The following is a 17632-nucleotide window of genomic DNA, read 5'->3' as shown; positions in this document are numbered from 1 at the left end:
CTAATCAAATAAATAAATAAAATATTTCTTGATAGTTAAAGCACAACACACGCATAGTTAATGTCCACTCATGTTGAATGTATTTTATAAATCAAACACAAATCTATAGGTTTTATTTGTATTTCGTTAACAAACTTTGCGCAAAACCTGCGCAAGCTTGATTTCCTGCACACCGATGCTAATGAGCTAACTGCACTCTTCCTGTGTGCATTCGTCAGAAAGATAAGTGCGACTCGTTTATCGTCGCCAAACCTCAAATATGACGACAGTAAGTTAAGTTTGGAAACAGATGGATACTCGCAACCATTTATGTCAAGGGCAATTGCTGGGAAAGGTCTACATTCAGACTCGAACGGCTTAAAAATATAAGCTAAGCTACATGTTAACGTTGCAAAGACCAGGGTAGTCTCTCAAGGGGTATAGCTGGTCAACTCAAAACAGAGTTTTTTTTTTCTCAGACGGAAATAAACTCTCTTTCCAGAGATGTCGTGGTTCAATCACGTCAGTCAAGGCTCAAATCAGCAACAGCAGCCCACTGACAGACTCTCAGCCACAGACATGTTGTGCAGCACCCTTCACTCAAGGCAGAAAGAGGGGTCACCGACCATGGCAGCACAACACTGGACCGGCTTTTCCACTCCCAGCCCAGAGGACTTTCCATCAGCTCCACGGGGAGTAGTCAGCCCTCTCAGCCTTGAGAACATGCTCTGCGCCTCTCACAGCGCAGGTAGGATGAGAGAGCTGGAGCCCATCTCCTATGTGAGCCTCCAGGAGCAGCGGTGTGTCCTGAGTTGGTTCCAGGGCTGGACCCCTCCTCAGAGGGAGCGCTTCATGCAGGACCTCCTGGGGAAAGCTGTACCCGGGAAAGTGTGCACCCTCCTAAATTCACTCAGCACTCTTCAGGTCTGCACTGTCACCTCTTAACAGTGTGTGATGTTATGTGAATAATATGTTCTTAAACTACTCAATTACAGTCCTGAATAGATAGGTGCTGTAAGTAGAAGTACAAGTGTCGTATTAGCAAAATGAACTCCAACTATCACAAGTTAAAGTAGCCTACTCAGTATGCAGAACTGCTCTTTTTACAGTTTTATAGAATATTATTATTCTGTTTTATCACTAACAAATACATGTCATATAGTTGTAACTCTATCATAAGCATATGTTCTTTACGAGGTAGCTAGTAGCTTTAGAGTTACATTTCTTGGAGTGAAATTTAAAAAAAATGAGTTGAAGTATGTGTAGAATACATTTAAATATTAAAGAAAAGTACAAATATGTCAAAATAGTACTTAAATAAAATACCTGAGTACATGTTCTTTGTTATGTTCCACCACTGTTTCGAACATATCCATCTTGGGAGCCATCTGTCATACTGCTACCTCTTTTAAAATGTTCAGCTATTTTGTCGCATTATTATTTTTTTGTACTCTTGCAATTCTTGTAAGCATTTTTTTATTTTAAAATAGTGTATTATTTGATCATTTTGAATTCCTCTAACTTTGTGTTTGGTATGCATGATCATAGACCAAAGCAAACAATAACCCTGATTCTGATTCACATATAACAGCAGATTATTTTTCTTTTATTCACCTACAAGGTTATGGACAGACTACCAAACATCTTTGAGTGCCAGCTGCGCCTGTGGTCCCAGTGGTTCGAGTCTTGGGGAGAAGAGGAAAGGAATCATTTCCTGCACATTCTGGAAGAGCGGGACCCAGTTTTTGTTGCCCACTTTTACAGGAGCGTAGCCGGTACAGCAGGAAGAGATTGACCAATGTGATGGGAAAGCTAACAAAATGTGTGGGGAACGTGTGTTAGGTTAGGATAGTTTTCTTACAATAAATGTTTTTGTTACTGTGAACGGATGTAACGTTGAAGGCAAACCATTTTGTTGTAAACACAGAAGTTTTCTTTTAATTTAAGCTGTTATTATTTAGTTTCCTTCATCAGTTTGGGCTACATCCAATGTTACACCACTTTTTTCTTTTTATAAATCAAGTTCAAAACTTTTTTTGCTTCAACCCTGTATAATGAGTAGAGCTCTGCCATTTAGGGACCCAATAGAGTGGTGCAGTGACGATGTATTTTTATAGGCTGACCCGGAAGTTAGCATTGCAAGGGCTCACTCTAAAATAAGCAATGGGATTTTTCCACTGGATTTGGAATATTGCTAAACAAATGTAATCTTTGGCCAACACGTTTATGATACTTCCACGTGTTGTTCAGCAGGATAATCTCCACATATTAACACCACTTTTATGATTTTTGAAGCGTAAATGCAATCACCAGAAGCAAAAAGCTATCGTTAGGGCTATAAACAAACCACATCACTGTCAGAGGACTTCACGTAACCATCGCTAAGCTTCCGTGTTCGGCATGATAACGTTTATTGCTAATGAGACTCTCTCCTGCACTACTCTATGGTGTTCACTTGGTTGAAACATAGTTACGCTTACAAGCTTACTATCTTTGTACAGGGCCTGCTGATTGAAAGACCTTGAATTACATGGACAAGGGCACACATGCTTTTTGAATATAGAAACAATAAACAAAATCCATTTTATTGTCTGAAACATTCTGCAGCATGTAAGTATGTCTGAAGGTGCAGGGATATTTTTTTACAACATACTGAAATACATAGCTGAGATTTGAAACAATGGACAAACAAACCTTGCCCTGTTCTCTATTTGATCCAGTCTACTGATCCAGGAGAGCTTATCACTATAGGTGTCTGACCTTCAACTTCCTCAACACAAAAATTGATAAATGGATAGATTTTGTCCGTATAGCTTTGCTGCACAAAGGAGTACAAGTGAGATCTGGCGCCAGCGTCGTAAAACGAGATCTGGCCCTTTTTATAGTCCAGCAGAATCCCCAATCTAAGAGGTTGCGTCTCAAGTGGAATAATAGCATGTCTTCTTTCAACAGCTTTAAACTAATCCTGTTTGTCGAGGACTACAGTCCCGAAACCTTTTGTCGGACTGAAAATGATCGTTCCTCTTCTTTGGGCAGATTCACTGGCCATACCGAGGTGGTAACAAAGCTTTCCGGCTACAGACACCTCCCAGTAATGTCTGCCAGAAGAGAAGCCGACCATGCCCAGGACAGCGAGAGCGATATTAAATCTGCCCGGGTGGTCAGGGACATTTTGTATATGCTCAGTAGTGGACATCTCTGAGTTATCTGCCGACAGCAATATTCGCGGGTTGGCTGTGTTTGGATCCAAGGTCGACTTCGCTGTAAAACGGAAGAAAAATGTAGTCTATCATATGTAACTTAACATGAATTGAAAGTGATTAGAAGTACACCAGTGATATTGTTTTAGATAAAAATGTCCAAATAATCCTCAGGCTGACAGCTTCAAAGAAATGAAATAAAGTCTTGTGTGTGACTCACTGGCATAGATCGTCTTATCATCCACATCACTCAGTTTGTTTTGAAGATCTGAGGAGAAGAACAGCACGTTTTTTTCTCCAATAAGGGGTATTGATTGACAGTATTCTCTGCACTGTGGAAAATAACTAATAGTTACCTTGTACAATATCTTCAAGATTGTTCTTCTCATTTTGCAGATCTAGCATTGAGACAAAAAAAGACAGCAACATGATATCAATAATCAAAAGAGCAATATGTAATTATCTCTATTTCACTGAATGAATCCAATTAATTCCAGACGGTTGAACACACTGCTAGGCGCCCTGCAGCTTGTTTTTCTCCCTCCTCATTTCTTCTAACTCCTGCTGCAGCGTTTTATGGTTGGCGTCCTTTTCATGCAACTGCCGCTGCAGACGATCTGCGTCCTCCTGGCTCTGTTGCAGTTGCCTTTGTAAATCTGTTTGATTAAATATTCGGTTAAAAAAAGCTACTTCAAAACACTGGAACACTAGCATAATAGTGAAAATGAAGTCATACTGAGGATCTCACCGTCACACTGGAGGTTGACATCATTACTGCAGCTCGTTTTCAGTTCTTGGACCTCTTGCTTTAAGTCTGATAGAGGAAGGAGTTTGAAACACTCAATCTTTTAAACACCAAGTGTCAAGGTTACATTTTAAAGGTCCCCTATTACACTGTTTTTCATCAATATATTATAGGTCTCAGCAGGGGCGGATCTAGACAAATATTCATGGGGTGGCAAGAGGGTGGCAGGAGATTTTGAGGGGTGGCATCCCCTGGCAGAAGTATATGCTGATTTAATTGCAGTCATATCAATCAATGTTAACTTGGAAAGCCACAATATTAATATGTTAACTCAATAAAATTAGGTGAAATTATTGTGGCACATCAGTAAAGCCTTAAATAGAAATATATAAGGTGGCAGACGTAATTTAATGAATTTTAACTGAATGAGTTTGTTTCACTCTTAGACCAGCAGGGGTACCATCTATGCAGACTGCTGCAATAAGTACATGAATTAACTGTCTCATCGATGTTTGTCTGTATGAATATGAAAATATTAACAATCATATTATTCCTATCAGCTGTCAATCACTGTTATGATTCACATATTCATTTATTATTGAATAAACTATATTTTTTGGAGAAGTTAATGATGAATGTTCCTCAAGATGCTTGCTCACCCTCCTTCAAATTTGAAGTAGCCGGGCCGGCTAAAATAATTGGTTGTGCTTTTTACAGCGCTACGGCTTCCACAGATGAATTTTTTAATGTATTTATTGTCAAAGCATTTAATATATTCATTGCTATCGGGATGTTAAGAGCATTCCATGGAATATAACAAAAAGTGTTTCTGAAATATATTACATACCCCACCTTTAATATGTTTATTAGAAGCAGCATAGTTTGAGTTTGGCATCGGCTCGGGCCTCATCATCATGATTAGACAACTATCCCCCGAGCCTACAGGCAGAAGCTGGGGTGGAAGCTGGGGTGGTGGTGGGGCAGGCGAGCAGTAGCAACATGATACACAGCAGCAGGAATATGAAAGCAGCAATAGCAAGTGAACACAGCAGTGGCAGCATCAGCACAGCGAGGCAGAGGCAGGAAGACCTGGCAGCTTAAATAGAGAGGCATGTTTAGGAGAATGTGTTTGGTTGGTTGTAAGACGGACGAGGTGCGTCACGTGTTAATGTATCATTGGTGCTTGAGTTGACTGCCTGAACTAGCTCGCAGGCTTCGCCCCATTAATGTAACATATATCTATGTTTTCTTTACTTTATAATCACCTGAAAGCGTGAATCTTTGTGTGTTTGTTGGCTAAGAATGAGCACTTCATATCTTCACGTTGTGGGCAATTTTGCAACGCCATGTTTTTTCAGTAGCCCCGAAAGCTCTGGAGAAGGCCGCTAGCTTATTTTACGTTACTTGAAGGTCACAAAAGCTATCTGATGCGCTTGTAAAGGGAGGGTTGAGGGGAGGGGTGTTTACTTGGTTGCAATCTGCTACCTCACCTCTAGATGCCACTAGATTACTAGATTAAAAGGAATGTTTTCTCACTTTCACGCCTAAAGACAGATAATTAATTTAACCCACTATAATTTCTGCATGGTAAATATGCAGCTAAATTAAGAAGTTGCTTGCCTTAGCACAGGGCCGTATTCACAATATTGGGGGACACACACCCCCCCCAATATTCAGATACACTCAAAATGTCCCCCCCAATAAATAGCACAAAAAAAAAAAAGTTTTTCTTTTTTTATTAAAATAAAATTGCTATTCTATGACTTCTTTATTTTGGTTATTTGTATACTTGAAAATCTATATTTTCTGTTATTGTGAACTTCACCAAAATGATATTTCTTTTCATATGTAAATTGGTTCCTTATTTTGTACCCGGGGGTGTATTTCGCTGTTGCACGTCTGAGTCCACCTTCAGTTAGCTTGATGCTCCAAGCAGGTCAGTCATGTTTTAATTTGCCCTCCATCAGTTCTGGTATCTTTTCTAGTTAGCCCTAAAGTAATCTATACTATTTTATTTCGTAATGGTAATGTTAATGAACCCTCCGGTTTAGCTTCTTTGTGTAAGTAACTTGTAGTTCTGATGTTAAAACCGAACTCTTCAGGAATAGTAGCTAACTAGCTGTGGGCTAGCTGGTTTCAGTTGTTAGCCAGGGTTTGGCGGGCTAGTGTCAGCTATGTGGAAAATGACGGTGTCGTTTTGGATGTAATCCAATAGATATTTATTCATGTGGATTATTTCTATTTTATTTTGTAATTTGTAGGGTGTGGAAAGATTTAAAACTGTGATGTGTGACATCTATGGAATATCAAAGGTGCCAGAATTAATTAAATAATAAATACTCTACAATTATTATGAAATAGTATTTCATAATCGTCAGAAGCATTTAAAAGATACTCACACGCAGGAGGTTTGCAGTGTGCATCATAGCTTGTGCTGGGTTTAGAATGCTCAGAATTGCTAATAAACATGTTTAATTATCTTATATCCAGCGCTGCTGACCCGTATTCATCACATCAGCAACTGCAGATCGCCGAGGTCAAGCTGTAAGCATGAGCAAGAGGAAGGGTGGGAGTGACATTAGACAGTTTTTTGGGCAGCCTCAGAAAAGAAAAAAAGTAAGTTAAGAGCAGTGAGAAAGTGAGTATTGTTACCAGTCAGATAGCTTGTTTACTGATAATATTTCTTCCATGTTCACTCTGGTGTGTTCAGAGTAAAGAGAGAGAGAGGGAGAGAGAGAATGTGAGCATGGCGACCAGACAGGGAGAGTGTGCGCTGGTGACATGGAGGTAAGTCAGAAAGGAGCTATATTGATGGTTAAGACAGAATAATGACAACATAGCAGTCTAATGTTAATGTTAATTTAAGATGAGATCATCCTCATATGTATTTCAGATAATACCATCAAGCAGGGAGAGTGAGTTTGACAATGAGAGAGAGAGCAGCAAGGCAGGCGAAAATGAAGGTACAGGAAAGGAAGGGGAGGAGCTTGGACTTTGCCCAAATCATCCAAATGTGAAAGTCATACCCAGTCAAACCCTATCAAATAGAATACTCTACTTTCAGGAGAAGTGGTTTGAAGATCATACATGGCTCCATTACAGCCCCTCTGTAAAAGGGGTCCTCTGTTTCTATTGTGCTAAATACTTTGCAGCACAAAAGTCTAAGCTTGCGTCAAAAGCAGATTCAGCGTTTGTCAAGACTGGTTTTAACAATTGGAAGATGGCACTGGAGAAATGTTGTGTGCATAAACACAGCCAGTGTCACAAATTAGCTGTGATGACTAGGATTCAGGAGCCAGAGCCTGTTAATGTGCAACTTTCACGTGAGCTTGAAAGACGGCAGCAACAAGCAAGAAGAAATCTGATGAAGATTGTCGAGGGTGTGAGGTACTTGGCGCGGCAAGGTTTTTGAGGTGATCAGAAGGAGAGTGGGAATTTAAGCCAGCTTCTAAAGTACAAGGCAACGGGCGATGCAGAGCTGACCTCCTGGCTAAAAGGTGCCCTCGATTTCACCAGTCCGGAATTGCAGAACGAACTGTTGAAGGTGATGGCCAATACAATCATCAAAGAAATTGTGTCGGAAATAACATCAATGCCAGTGGTCCAGTTCGCAATTATCATTGATGGCACCCAAGATATATCAGGAGTTGAGCAGGAGTCAATATGTGTGCGCTCTGTAGATGCAGATCTACAACCAAAGGAAGAATTCCTGGGAATCTACCAAGTGTCATCAACAACAGGGCAAAATATAGCCAAGATGGCATGTGATGTGATGACGCGCCTACAGCTTCCTCTGTCTCAACTCCGAGGACAAACTTATGATGGCTGGACGATTGCAGGGAGTACAAGCCATTTTAAGGAAAGAACAACCGCTGGCTGTGTATTGTCACTGTGGTCCCCACTGCGTGAACTTAATTACGCAGGCTGCCTGTGGAGCCTCTCCACTAGTAAGAGATGCAATGGGTCTGGTCCATGAATTGGGGGGCTTCTTTAAGGTGTTATTACTGAGAAATGTCAAACAAATTCAAAACCTTACATTTGAAAACAGGTTTGCATTCCTCCACTTAAGGTGACGTTATCATTAGAAACAATAAAAACGAACTGTTTTGATGTAGAATCTATAAATTGAATCGTTAGAGCAGAACAGAATGGTTGTATTGTAACCTGAGTTTCGTGCAGCCTCTAGTGTCACCAGGTGGAAACATGGTCCATATAATGTGAATACATGCAGAAGTAGACAGTAAGAGGCCCCTGACATTAGGCCTATACTAAAAATAGTAGGGGCTTTTAACAGCTTGCCAACTTACAGGCATCCTCTGCATAGCAGTATGAATAGCCTTAAAAAACAAACAACCCACTCTGTGGTAACAAGAGTCATATTTCTGACCCATATGCCCTAAGTGAAGCCGTTAGTCTCATCTGACTGACCCCAGGGTTGGTGCTGGTGTGACAATGAGGCTTCCAAGTGTTCAAAGCAGATGTCAAGCTTTCAGTTCATGGCTCGGTGGGGGGGGGAGCAGACCCATGTGAGACAGTATCAACGGCTGTAAAGTCCAGTTTGAGGAGCGTCATTCTCTCTGGGAGCATGAAATGGTGCCCATTCTCGGACCAGACCATTAGGCCATAGACAAAATGGAACCACGTACAACAAAAGGACACAGGGTCATCAATGTCTCTCTTTACCATTGGCCTAATCATAAAACAAATTAGTGGGAAAAATGTGGAACACTAATCCATCATGTGAAATGTAGAGTTAATTTAAATAATTACTTATGGGTTGAAATCAAATTAACATTAACATTAGAACTAAAGTCAGTTAAAATTGGACATGCACGGATCAGAATCTAATCAATACACCATTTTCCCAGCTCTGTGATGAAAAGGATAACAAGCAGGGATGCAAACTTGTCACCTTTCGGCGAAATTTGCCGTTTTGAATCCAAAATAGGTCGTTTGTGTGATTCATGTAGATCTGCAATAAAAATATTATTGGGGTAGGGGGGGGGGGGGGGGGGGCGTCTGGAACCGGAGTAATCTGCAGCCGCGTGCTGTTATGTGCCATCATGACACGCATGGTGTTCTCTTTTTTTGTTATATTATAATGAATGCTCGAGTCTTCCTGCCCGTCGGCTCTGCTTTTGGATGTATAATAAGGCTCTGCTTTTCCGCTAAGATTGTCTAGCTTCAGCAGCTATATTACCTACGGATGCGTTCGTTAATATTAACTGTGTGGTCCGGAGTGACTGTGGCACAGACTGGACCGCTGGTGAACAGCTGTTAGAACGGGGCGTTCAGGTGTTCAGAGCAGAGCTCCCTGTCGGAGCGGCAAAGCGTGAAGTGAACTGAAATTTTTTTCTGGCTAACGTTAGCTTTAGTACTCAGATCTTGTTCTTGAGTAAAAGTAGAAGTACCAGAGTGTAGGAATACTATGTTACAGTGAAAGTACTGCATTCAAAATGTTACTCAAGTGAAAGTAGAAAAGTATTCTCATCAAAATATAGTGGAAATAGCGACAGTAAAAGTAGTCGTTGTGCAGATTGGTCCATTTCAGAATAATATATATGATGTGTTTTATAATGATTGATCATGAGAGTGTTCTCAAAGCTGGTGAAGGTGCAGCTAGTTCGAATGACTTTGTATACTGCAGGGTAGCTGGTGGATTTACTCCAGGTGGAACTAAAGTCTGGTTTAACACTTGATTATATTTCACATCATTCATCCAGATCTGTAAAGTAACTAAAAGGTATTACATACATGTAGTGGAGTAGAAGTACACCATGTACCTCTGAACTGTAGTGGAGTAGAAGAACAAAGTAGCAAAGCATTTAAATACTTAAATAAAGTACAAGTATCTCAAAATTGTGCCCAAGTATAGTACTTGTTGAGTTTATGAACTTAGTTACTTAACACCAGTGGCTATACAGATAGAAAGACTAAGCCTTGCAGAGGCATGAAAATGCATTTTCAAAATGCTCAACAGTGCTGCCAAAATTATAAACTGACTGCTACACAATTAAAATAAATTTAGATTTAGATATTAGATGTGACCCAGGGAAAACAACATCTATCTTGGAACTGCAATTACTTATCTTAAAGAGATTGCAACATTATACTCCTTTAAAAATTGCTCAATTCATTTAAACACATTTATTATGTACACAATAAAAACCTCAACAAATATATTGATCCTGGCTTAACCAGCTACCTTTACTCTATTGTTCATAAGCTCAGTAGTTTAACAACTATTAGAATTGTAGTAATGTCTGTAGACCAATTGTACTATAAATAATTTGAAACAGTTTAATAAAGAATGTTAAACTATATTTAAAACTGTAATTGAACTTCAACTTATATCAATTATCCAATTCCAGTGGCCAGTTGGAATAGACAATCAACAAAGTTTTCATTTTGCAGCAACAGCGCAAAAGGTTTCAATCACAATTATGTCTGAGTCTAGTTCTGTCTTATCTGCTTTGTTTCGGAATGTGTTCAATACATTACGTTTTTTTTAATTCATTATTATCATACAATACATAGATTAAGAATAAATGAAACAAATAATACAACATTGACCTATTTGAGCAGACAGATTTTTTTTGCAACCCTGATTTCCTCAGGCCGGTATTTATGACCAGCAATGATGCCTCTGAGGGTGCAGACAGATGCAGGACATAAAAACACTCTTTTGCTATTTATTTTTCCTTTTGTAGCACATTTATACTACAATGTATAATTTTTCTTTATATCTTTACATTATTTATTTTTCTCAAGTCATTTACTTTTGGTGAGATAACTAAAGTTTAGTTCATTTTACCCTGGCTATGGACTGATTCATTATTAGTTGTTACAAAGCATACACAAGACGGCGGGTAGGCAAACCAATATAGAAACAATTAGACAAACAAACATGAACTCGCAACAAACACCAGCGTGACAGCAGAGTTCATTCAGCTCAATTTAGTCCGAATTAGGTTTCAGAGGAGGTAGGGAATTATAGAAATGGAGCACCTACTCACGCATCCACCCTTGTACAAGTGCTAAGATCGTGCCTGAAGACCGTCCAAAAGCGATAACTAGCTTATCCTCTTGCGACACCACTAGTTAGTGGCGCTATGATCCCCCGACCAGGAGAACATAGACTTTTTTTCTCTACCCTTTCTCTCCAAAAACAGCACAGTTAATTGTAGTTCTACACGACCAGCCTATACACCCGCCATCGAGTTCATCACAACGGTGAAACACAGCTTCTGTTCCACACTTGCTTGCCACTGCCCACCTGTGATCAATTAGCCTATAATTTTTATGTATGCACCCCGGACCACCACCAGCTGGTCCAGCAACGTAGGCAACACTTCCAAGCAACGTAGGAAATGTTCCTCCAGCAGAGTAGAGAGCTGTGGCGCATCAGGTGATGCACGCACCTCGTGCTGCCCCAGCCTTACCAGCAATGCAGAAGACGGTCACAAACCACGAGTGCTTTTAGACCATCCCGTTTTTAATAGAGATGGCGGTGGTGTGAGTTAAAGATATAGACAGAAACTGTGACTTTCTTCCTCTCAGCTGCACGGCTGCAGCCACCCAGACACGGGGGATGTTTACACACACACCCGTGGCTGCTGCTGGAGCCGTGCTCACAGAGGCAATGGGGGGAATATCTCTGGCTGCTTATTTTTAACTGCTGTTTTGGCCGCTGAAACCCCAGAATTCGGCGATTTGTTCAATACAAATCTTTACATTGCTTACATACAGAAGCTCCACTTTACTGATGTATTTCTTTAAGGTTACTCTGAACATAAGCTGTGCATGCTTGTATGGTAATTTCGTCCCAAGCAGCATGCACAGAGGCAATCAGCCAAATGTTCATCAACCAAAAATGAAACAAAACCGCTCAGTTTCACAGGTAATTTTAGGATACCGTCAATCACAGATTCTGGTAAGGCAATGTCCAAATGTGGATTTGAAATTACACTTACCAGTTCTGAAGATGTATTGGTATCCTGCCGACAACGCCAATTTGTAAGGGAAACTTCTGTAGCAATGGAGAGTCAGGACTCAGAGAGACACGGGACGAGCAGGAGTTCTGATGTCAAACACTGGCAGTTTATTACACGCATCGGCCGGAGAATTCATATCACAAATCACAGCAGCAGAAAGTTCTGACTGCACCGGTGGGTTGCCATGTCAATTCTGAATCCCTTCTCATCTTGGCAGACCTTTAATTAGCTTCACTCAGAGTCAACCCCCATATTGGGGAAAGCATCTGTGAACACCTGGGGGGCACTGAATCACTTTATCTGACTCTATGGCTCTTGTGACCGAGAGTTGACCGGTCATAAAACTCATAATGTCAGCAATAGCTGACAGTTCCCATTCCTTAAGACAGATAACAGACTTCGGCTTCGTCGTAAAACGTCAACAGACCGAAAGGTCAAATATCTTAGGAGTAAGGAGAATTATTCTTTGACACTTAGGAGTAAAGACAAAATTAATCCCTCACACAATACACATTCTGTTTGGGGCTTCTGAGAGATGGCGTCGTTAGCTTAATCAATTAAAGGTCTTTGAATTCAAATATTTGATCTTGCAGGGCTGGAGAGAGAGCTGCTGGTGAAGACCCATGCACTGAACGTAAAGAAGCCACGCAAACTCTGCACTTAGTGAGCACCATCTTTTTTCTTTTTTGTTAACAATGCATTTGTGGAACAGCTGTGTGAAGGGATGAAGTTTCAAGACGTTGATCTATTTTGATGTTCACAGACTTTATATATAAACATGGTTGTAAATGGTTCTGATTTTACTTTTTCTGTGTGTGTGTGTGTGTGTGTGTGTGTGTGTGTGTGTGTGTGTGTGTCTCATTGCAAAATCAGATCTGGAATCTGGAATGGGCAGAATCAGGAAGAGACAGTACTCTTCAGCCTGACAGGGGAATTCTGGGTAAATTGATGCAGACTTGACTGAAATATTTTCATTGTTAAATTGAGAATTTCAAAAGAATGACGGGATATGAACGTTTTGAATTGAGTTTGAATGATATAAATATATACAGCCACTGTGAACATAATATCTAAAGTCAAGAAAAAGGTTATGTAGGAAAATTTCAGGCCGATGGTTGTAAGCAGTATGATTATGAAACAGGTTAACCAATGGAAACATATTTGGAAAAAAACCTTTCTTAGAACATACAACTTTTTATTAATTGACTCTTTTTGCCCATGTAGTAAATACAATTTTGTCATTCAGTATAAATAAAAAAAACCTATTTTTTATAATAATTAATGATATAATAAATAATAACTATACTAATTAGTATAAAATAAATTGAAAATAATAATCACATTAAGTAATATAATATTTGTTGTCCATAATGTGTTCTACTTAGAGGATTTTGAGTTGTGGAAAAAGCATCCTGGGGACATACACTGAAGAAATTGAACAGTGACTTTAATTAAATGTATTATGTCAACAGGTTCCACATAATTGTATTATAATAATCTCACTTTAACATCATGTCACCTTATTTTTCCTTCGTTTTTTGTTGTTTACTTCATCAGCTCTACAAGAACAGCTGGACAGGAAGATCATTGAGCTGCGAGGCAAAGGAGATGCTCACTCCACCAGTTCGTAAATCGCTCCATATCGGTCAATATTTTCTTTGTAATAGAATTTGAAAAGCTTCTGGATAAAACGTTTCCTCTGTTTGTCTTCCAGTGCTGGAGCTGATCTCTGTGAACAGTAAGATCACAGTGATGCAGAGGCGTATCACCGTCCACAGCCAGGTAATCAGGACTCAGGCTGCTGGTGAGTCCTTATTTTGTGTCTGATGTTTCTCCCCTCTACTTTAATTTAATGTATTATGTCAACAAATTTCACATGACTGTATTAGACTAATATTAGGTTCAACTTAATATTACTGCTCTCAGCTAACCTAATACAGTTATGTGAAATCTGTTGACATAATACATTTAATTAAAGTCAAGGATTAATTGTTTTCATTTAAATCTTGATGCATTATACCAGTGGTCCCCATATTGTGTCTCATGTATGAAAATGTATGAATGTATGTATGAAAATCACTTGTATAACTCACCCTCAATACAAATGCATTAAAACTTGGCCTGAACTAGCTCGCAGGCTTTGCCCCATTACTTGGTGGGGTGCAGGCAGCAACCTCCGAGGCCGATAAATGAAGCCAGCGTGGAACTGCCAAAAACTGCAATTCCTTAAATGGCAATTCCTAAAATGAGTTAATCCTCCATGGAGCACCATTTTAAAATGCCAGACTTGACACAAAAAATAAAAATGTTTAAAGCTAATTTTCCCATTCCTGACAACTGCTTTTTGTCTTTGATCATATAAAGGTGTGCCTTGGAAATACTTGTTTTGCATCAATCTTGATACAGGGTACTTATTATATGTTATAGTTTGGATTCCTAAAGCTTTTAGTCTACTAACCCATCATTCAAGGGTGGTTTTCACAATAAGTAATGGTTTATTTTTTGCACGGACACTATCATTTACATTTTTTTACTATGTTCAATCTGAATTTACTTTAAAAACATCTATATTGATTCTGACTTTTTATACATCCAACTCACAGGTTTATCATTACTTTGAGAAAAAAGATTATTCATTTAACCATTTTTAGAAGTGAAGATATAGTCAATTGTTCTGGGAATGTCATTTTCAAACCTGAGACCTGAAAAACAGGCTTGGGGCTTAACTGGTTAAAATGTTTTACCATAATGTCTAATTGTGCATTGTATTACATCACCCTATTTTATCCAGTTTAGCTTTTCTTGTTTTGTTGTTTGTAATGGCAGAGATTAGGGATGAATAAAGTACAACTATAACCATAATCACATTAAAGCATTTCAATCCATAGAAAGGTCTGTGCCACGCAATTTCAGTAGAAACAGGAACACTTTATTGCCCTTTTGTTTTACAGCCACGACTCGCACTAGCTGCTTGCCGCTCATTCAAAATCAAAAAGACCCCCAACTTCAATGAGGTGAAAGTTGAACCATGCTCTGATTTTGCGATATTCTGGAACATCAACTTGAACTTGCCAGATTGATTAAGACGCCCACTATCATTCATGCTATGCATTCAGTGGTAACTCAGATGTTAAGGGGGTTGAAGCTTTTCCTCCCAAATCAGCTATGCTTTGTGTTTTCAACAACGGTGTGCATTTCCTGCATAATATATGTTTCTCACAATTGTTTTTTGTTAGCTGCGCACAGGTGATACTGAGTCTTCTTGAATGGATTATGACCTATACCATGCTTACATGGACTTGTATGTTTTATTTCATATCTAACAGAAGTAAGAGAGAAAGAGATGGGGAAGTAAGAGAGAAAGAGATGGGTAAGTGAACATATACAAAAATGGGGGAAGTGAGGAAAGAGGGAGATGAGGATGAGAGGGAGATGAGGAAGAGAGAGGATGAGAAAGAGAGACTAGACAGAGATGGGGAAGTGAGGAACGCGGGAGATGAGGATGAGAGGGGAGCTGACGGAAGCGAGAGGGATGAGAAAGAGAAAAGAGAGAGATGTGGAAGAGAGGGATAGGAAAGAGAGAAGAGATATTTGCGAGTTGCATACTGATACTGAGTCTTCTCGATTAATAGCTTACATAGACAATACCATGCTTAAATAGACTCCCAAGTTATTTAATTTAATATGTGACAGATGTAAGAAAAGGGAGGGGAGAGTAAATATATTGAGTAATTGATTTCATATTGGAACATTCATTTCTCAAACCTATGTTTTATGGAGAGGAATGTACTTCTGATAAACTAATCTTTTATCAAACGGGTAAAAGGTGAATTAATATAACATTTAGAATCATTGAGAAAGGGTTTATATCCACAGGACTAGCTCACATTAGGGCTGACGATATACCGTGTCATGGCGATAACCGCGGTATGCGCATGCGCGGTATTCACACCGCAGGGACGTGCGGTTTTATTCATTTTTAAAAAAAAATGCTAACGCACTTTAGCACATAATTCAAAAATAAAGATACCCTTATTACTTATCGAAACTGCACATACAATATATCCGATTAAAGCTGAGACTCCACGGATTATTTAAGTATAGTATCTAAGCGATCCGATCTCGCAACAGGGGAAGCAAACACAGACATCACAACACGTACCTTTTACGGAGCTTTTACGGGAGATCGTCTCACCGTAGCTGTCAATCTGATCAAAAGACGTGTTCAATGGCATTAAAACGAGAAAGAAAAAACGCGGCTGAATCGGTTGATCCATAGGTTGATAATGTATCTGTGGCTTTGAAGCAATTGTTTATAATCCATAATTCCATGTTTATGTAAAAATCGGATCACAAAAGTTAGCTGCTAATGGTAGCCACCTTGGTGGTATTCAGCTTCCGGTTTTGGCTACTCGTCGTCACTCTCACTCCTTATTTATATTTATATATACATATATTTATATATTTATATTCCTTATGTGTTGGTGTGTGTAGAACTTCCCCTGATATTTGACCTTTTTAGACAGATTTAGCACCAAAAAAAACCTCTTTTGGGGCCATTTGGGTGGATTTTCCATATCTCTGGTCCACCTTGCTGGATTTTGACATGTGACATCTCTTTCTGGAAATCACACAGTCCTTATTTGGTAATGTGTGTGTGAGAGACTTCCGCATAGCCAAGACCGGAAGCAGCAGCCACTCTGGTGGCTACCATTAGCAGCTAACTTTTGCTCTGAGATATTTACATACAAATGGAATTATGGATTATAAATTAAATCATTTTTTTATACAGAGACGTTAAAAACCTATGGATTAACCGATTCAGCCGCGTTTTTTCTTTCTCGTTTTAATGCCATTGAACACGTATTTTGATCAGATTGACAGCTACGGTGAGACATCTCCCCTCGAAGCTACGTAAAGGTACGTGTTGTGATGTCTGTGTTAGCTTCCCCTGTCCGAGTTCAGATCACTCAGTGATGATACTATATACCTAAATAATCGGTGGAACCTCAGCTTTAATCGGATATCTTGTAAGTGCAGCTACGATAAGTAATAATAAGGGTACTTTTATCTTGAGTTCTGTGCCAAAGTGCGTTAGCATTTTTCGCTCAGGGGTCATTTAGATCCTTCTTATGAGACTTGTGTTTTGTTTTGGTATAAAATGGTTTGTATCGTCAGTTAGCTGAGATTATTTCCGTTAATCTGGTATAACACATTAATAGGTTCTTAAATATTACGATCCCCTGAGACACTGTCGTGAAAAAAAAGTAAAGTACCCGCCGGGACTTTGGGGTTTAACAGGTTAAAAAAAACGCAATATATACCGCAGGGGGGGAAAAAAACCGCGATGTCAGTTTTTTTCAATACCGTGCAGCCCTAGCTCACATTTAACTTAAAATAACATTTCTCTGCTTTGGACTGAAGAGTATATGATTATTGCATGTTAAATGACTAACACAAACCTTACATTTATGCATGTGCATGTGTCAGGAAGGCTCCCAAATAATTCTGAGGGGCCTATCCTATTTTTGTAATTGAATGATAATGTGCTAATCCATTACTTTGAGTTGTCTGCACTCAGGAAAACATCCCTATCAAGTGTTAACCCAATAACTAGGACAGCTCTGAAGGCCAAGGGTCAGAGAGAGAGGGTCACACTCTCCGGCTGCAGAGAGCACCCCAGCCACGGGCAAGAAGGCACAAGGTCATTCGAG

At 39.5% G+C, this 17632-nt stretch overlaps 1 protein-coding gene and 1 long non-coding RNA gene across 2 annotated transcripts; both read left to right on the top strand.

Moving 5' to 3' along the window:
* Positions 1 to 55: 55 nt before the first annotated feature.
* cunh14orf119 (chromosome unknown C14orf119 homolog) lies at positions 56 to 3398 on the top strand. The gene is made up of 2 exons (XM_034232046.1): positions 56 to 903; positions 1601 to 3398. The coding sequence occupies exons 1-2, from the start codon at positions 484 to 486 to the stop codon at positions 1772 to 1774; spliced, it is 594 nt and encodes a 197-aa protein (XP_034087937.1). The 5' UTR covers positions 56 to 483; the 3' UTR covers positions 1775 to 3398.
* A 9109-nt stretch (positions 3399 to 12507) lies between these two features.
* On the top strand, positions 12508 to 14328 carry LOC117556618. Its single transcript, XR_004570604.1, has 4 exons — positions 12508 to 12581; positions 12792 to 12858; positions 13476 to 13541; positions 13633 to 14328. It is a non-coding gene; the product is annotated as an uncharacterized LOC117556618 (long non-coding RNA).
* The last annotated feature ends 3304 nt before the right edge of the window (positions 14329 to 17632 follow it).

The sequence above is a fragment of the Gymnodraco acuticeps genome, unplaced genomic scaffold (assembly GCF_902827175.1).
Source record: "Gymnodraco acuticeps unplaced genomic scaffold, fGymAcu1.1, whole genome shotgun sequence".
In the NCBI taxonomy this organism is placed as follows: Eukaryota; Metazoa; Chordata; class Actinopteri; order Perciformes; family Bathydraconidae; genus Gymnodraco; species Gymnodraco acuticeps.
The sequence above is the reverse complement of the archived record's forward strand: the minus strand, read 5'-3'. Positions and strand labels throughout refer to the sequence as shown.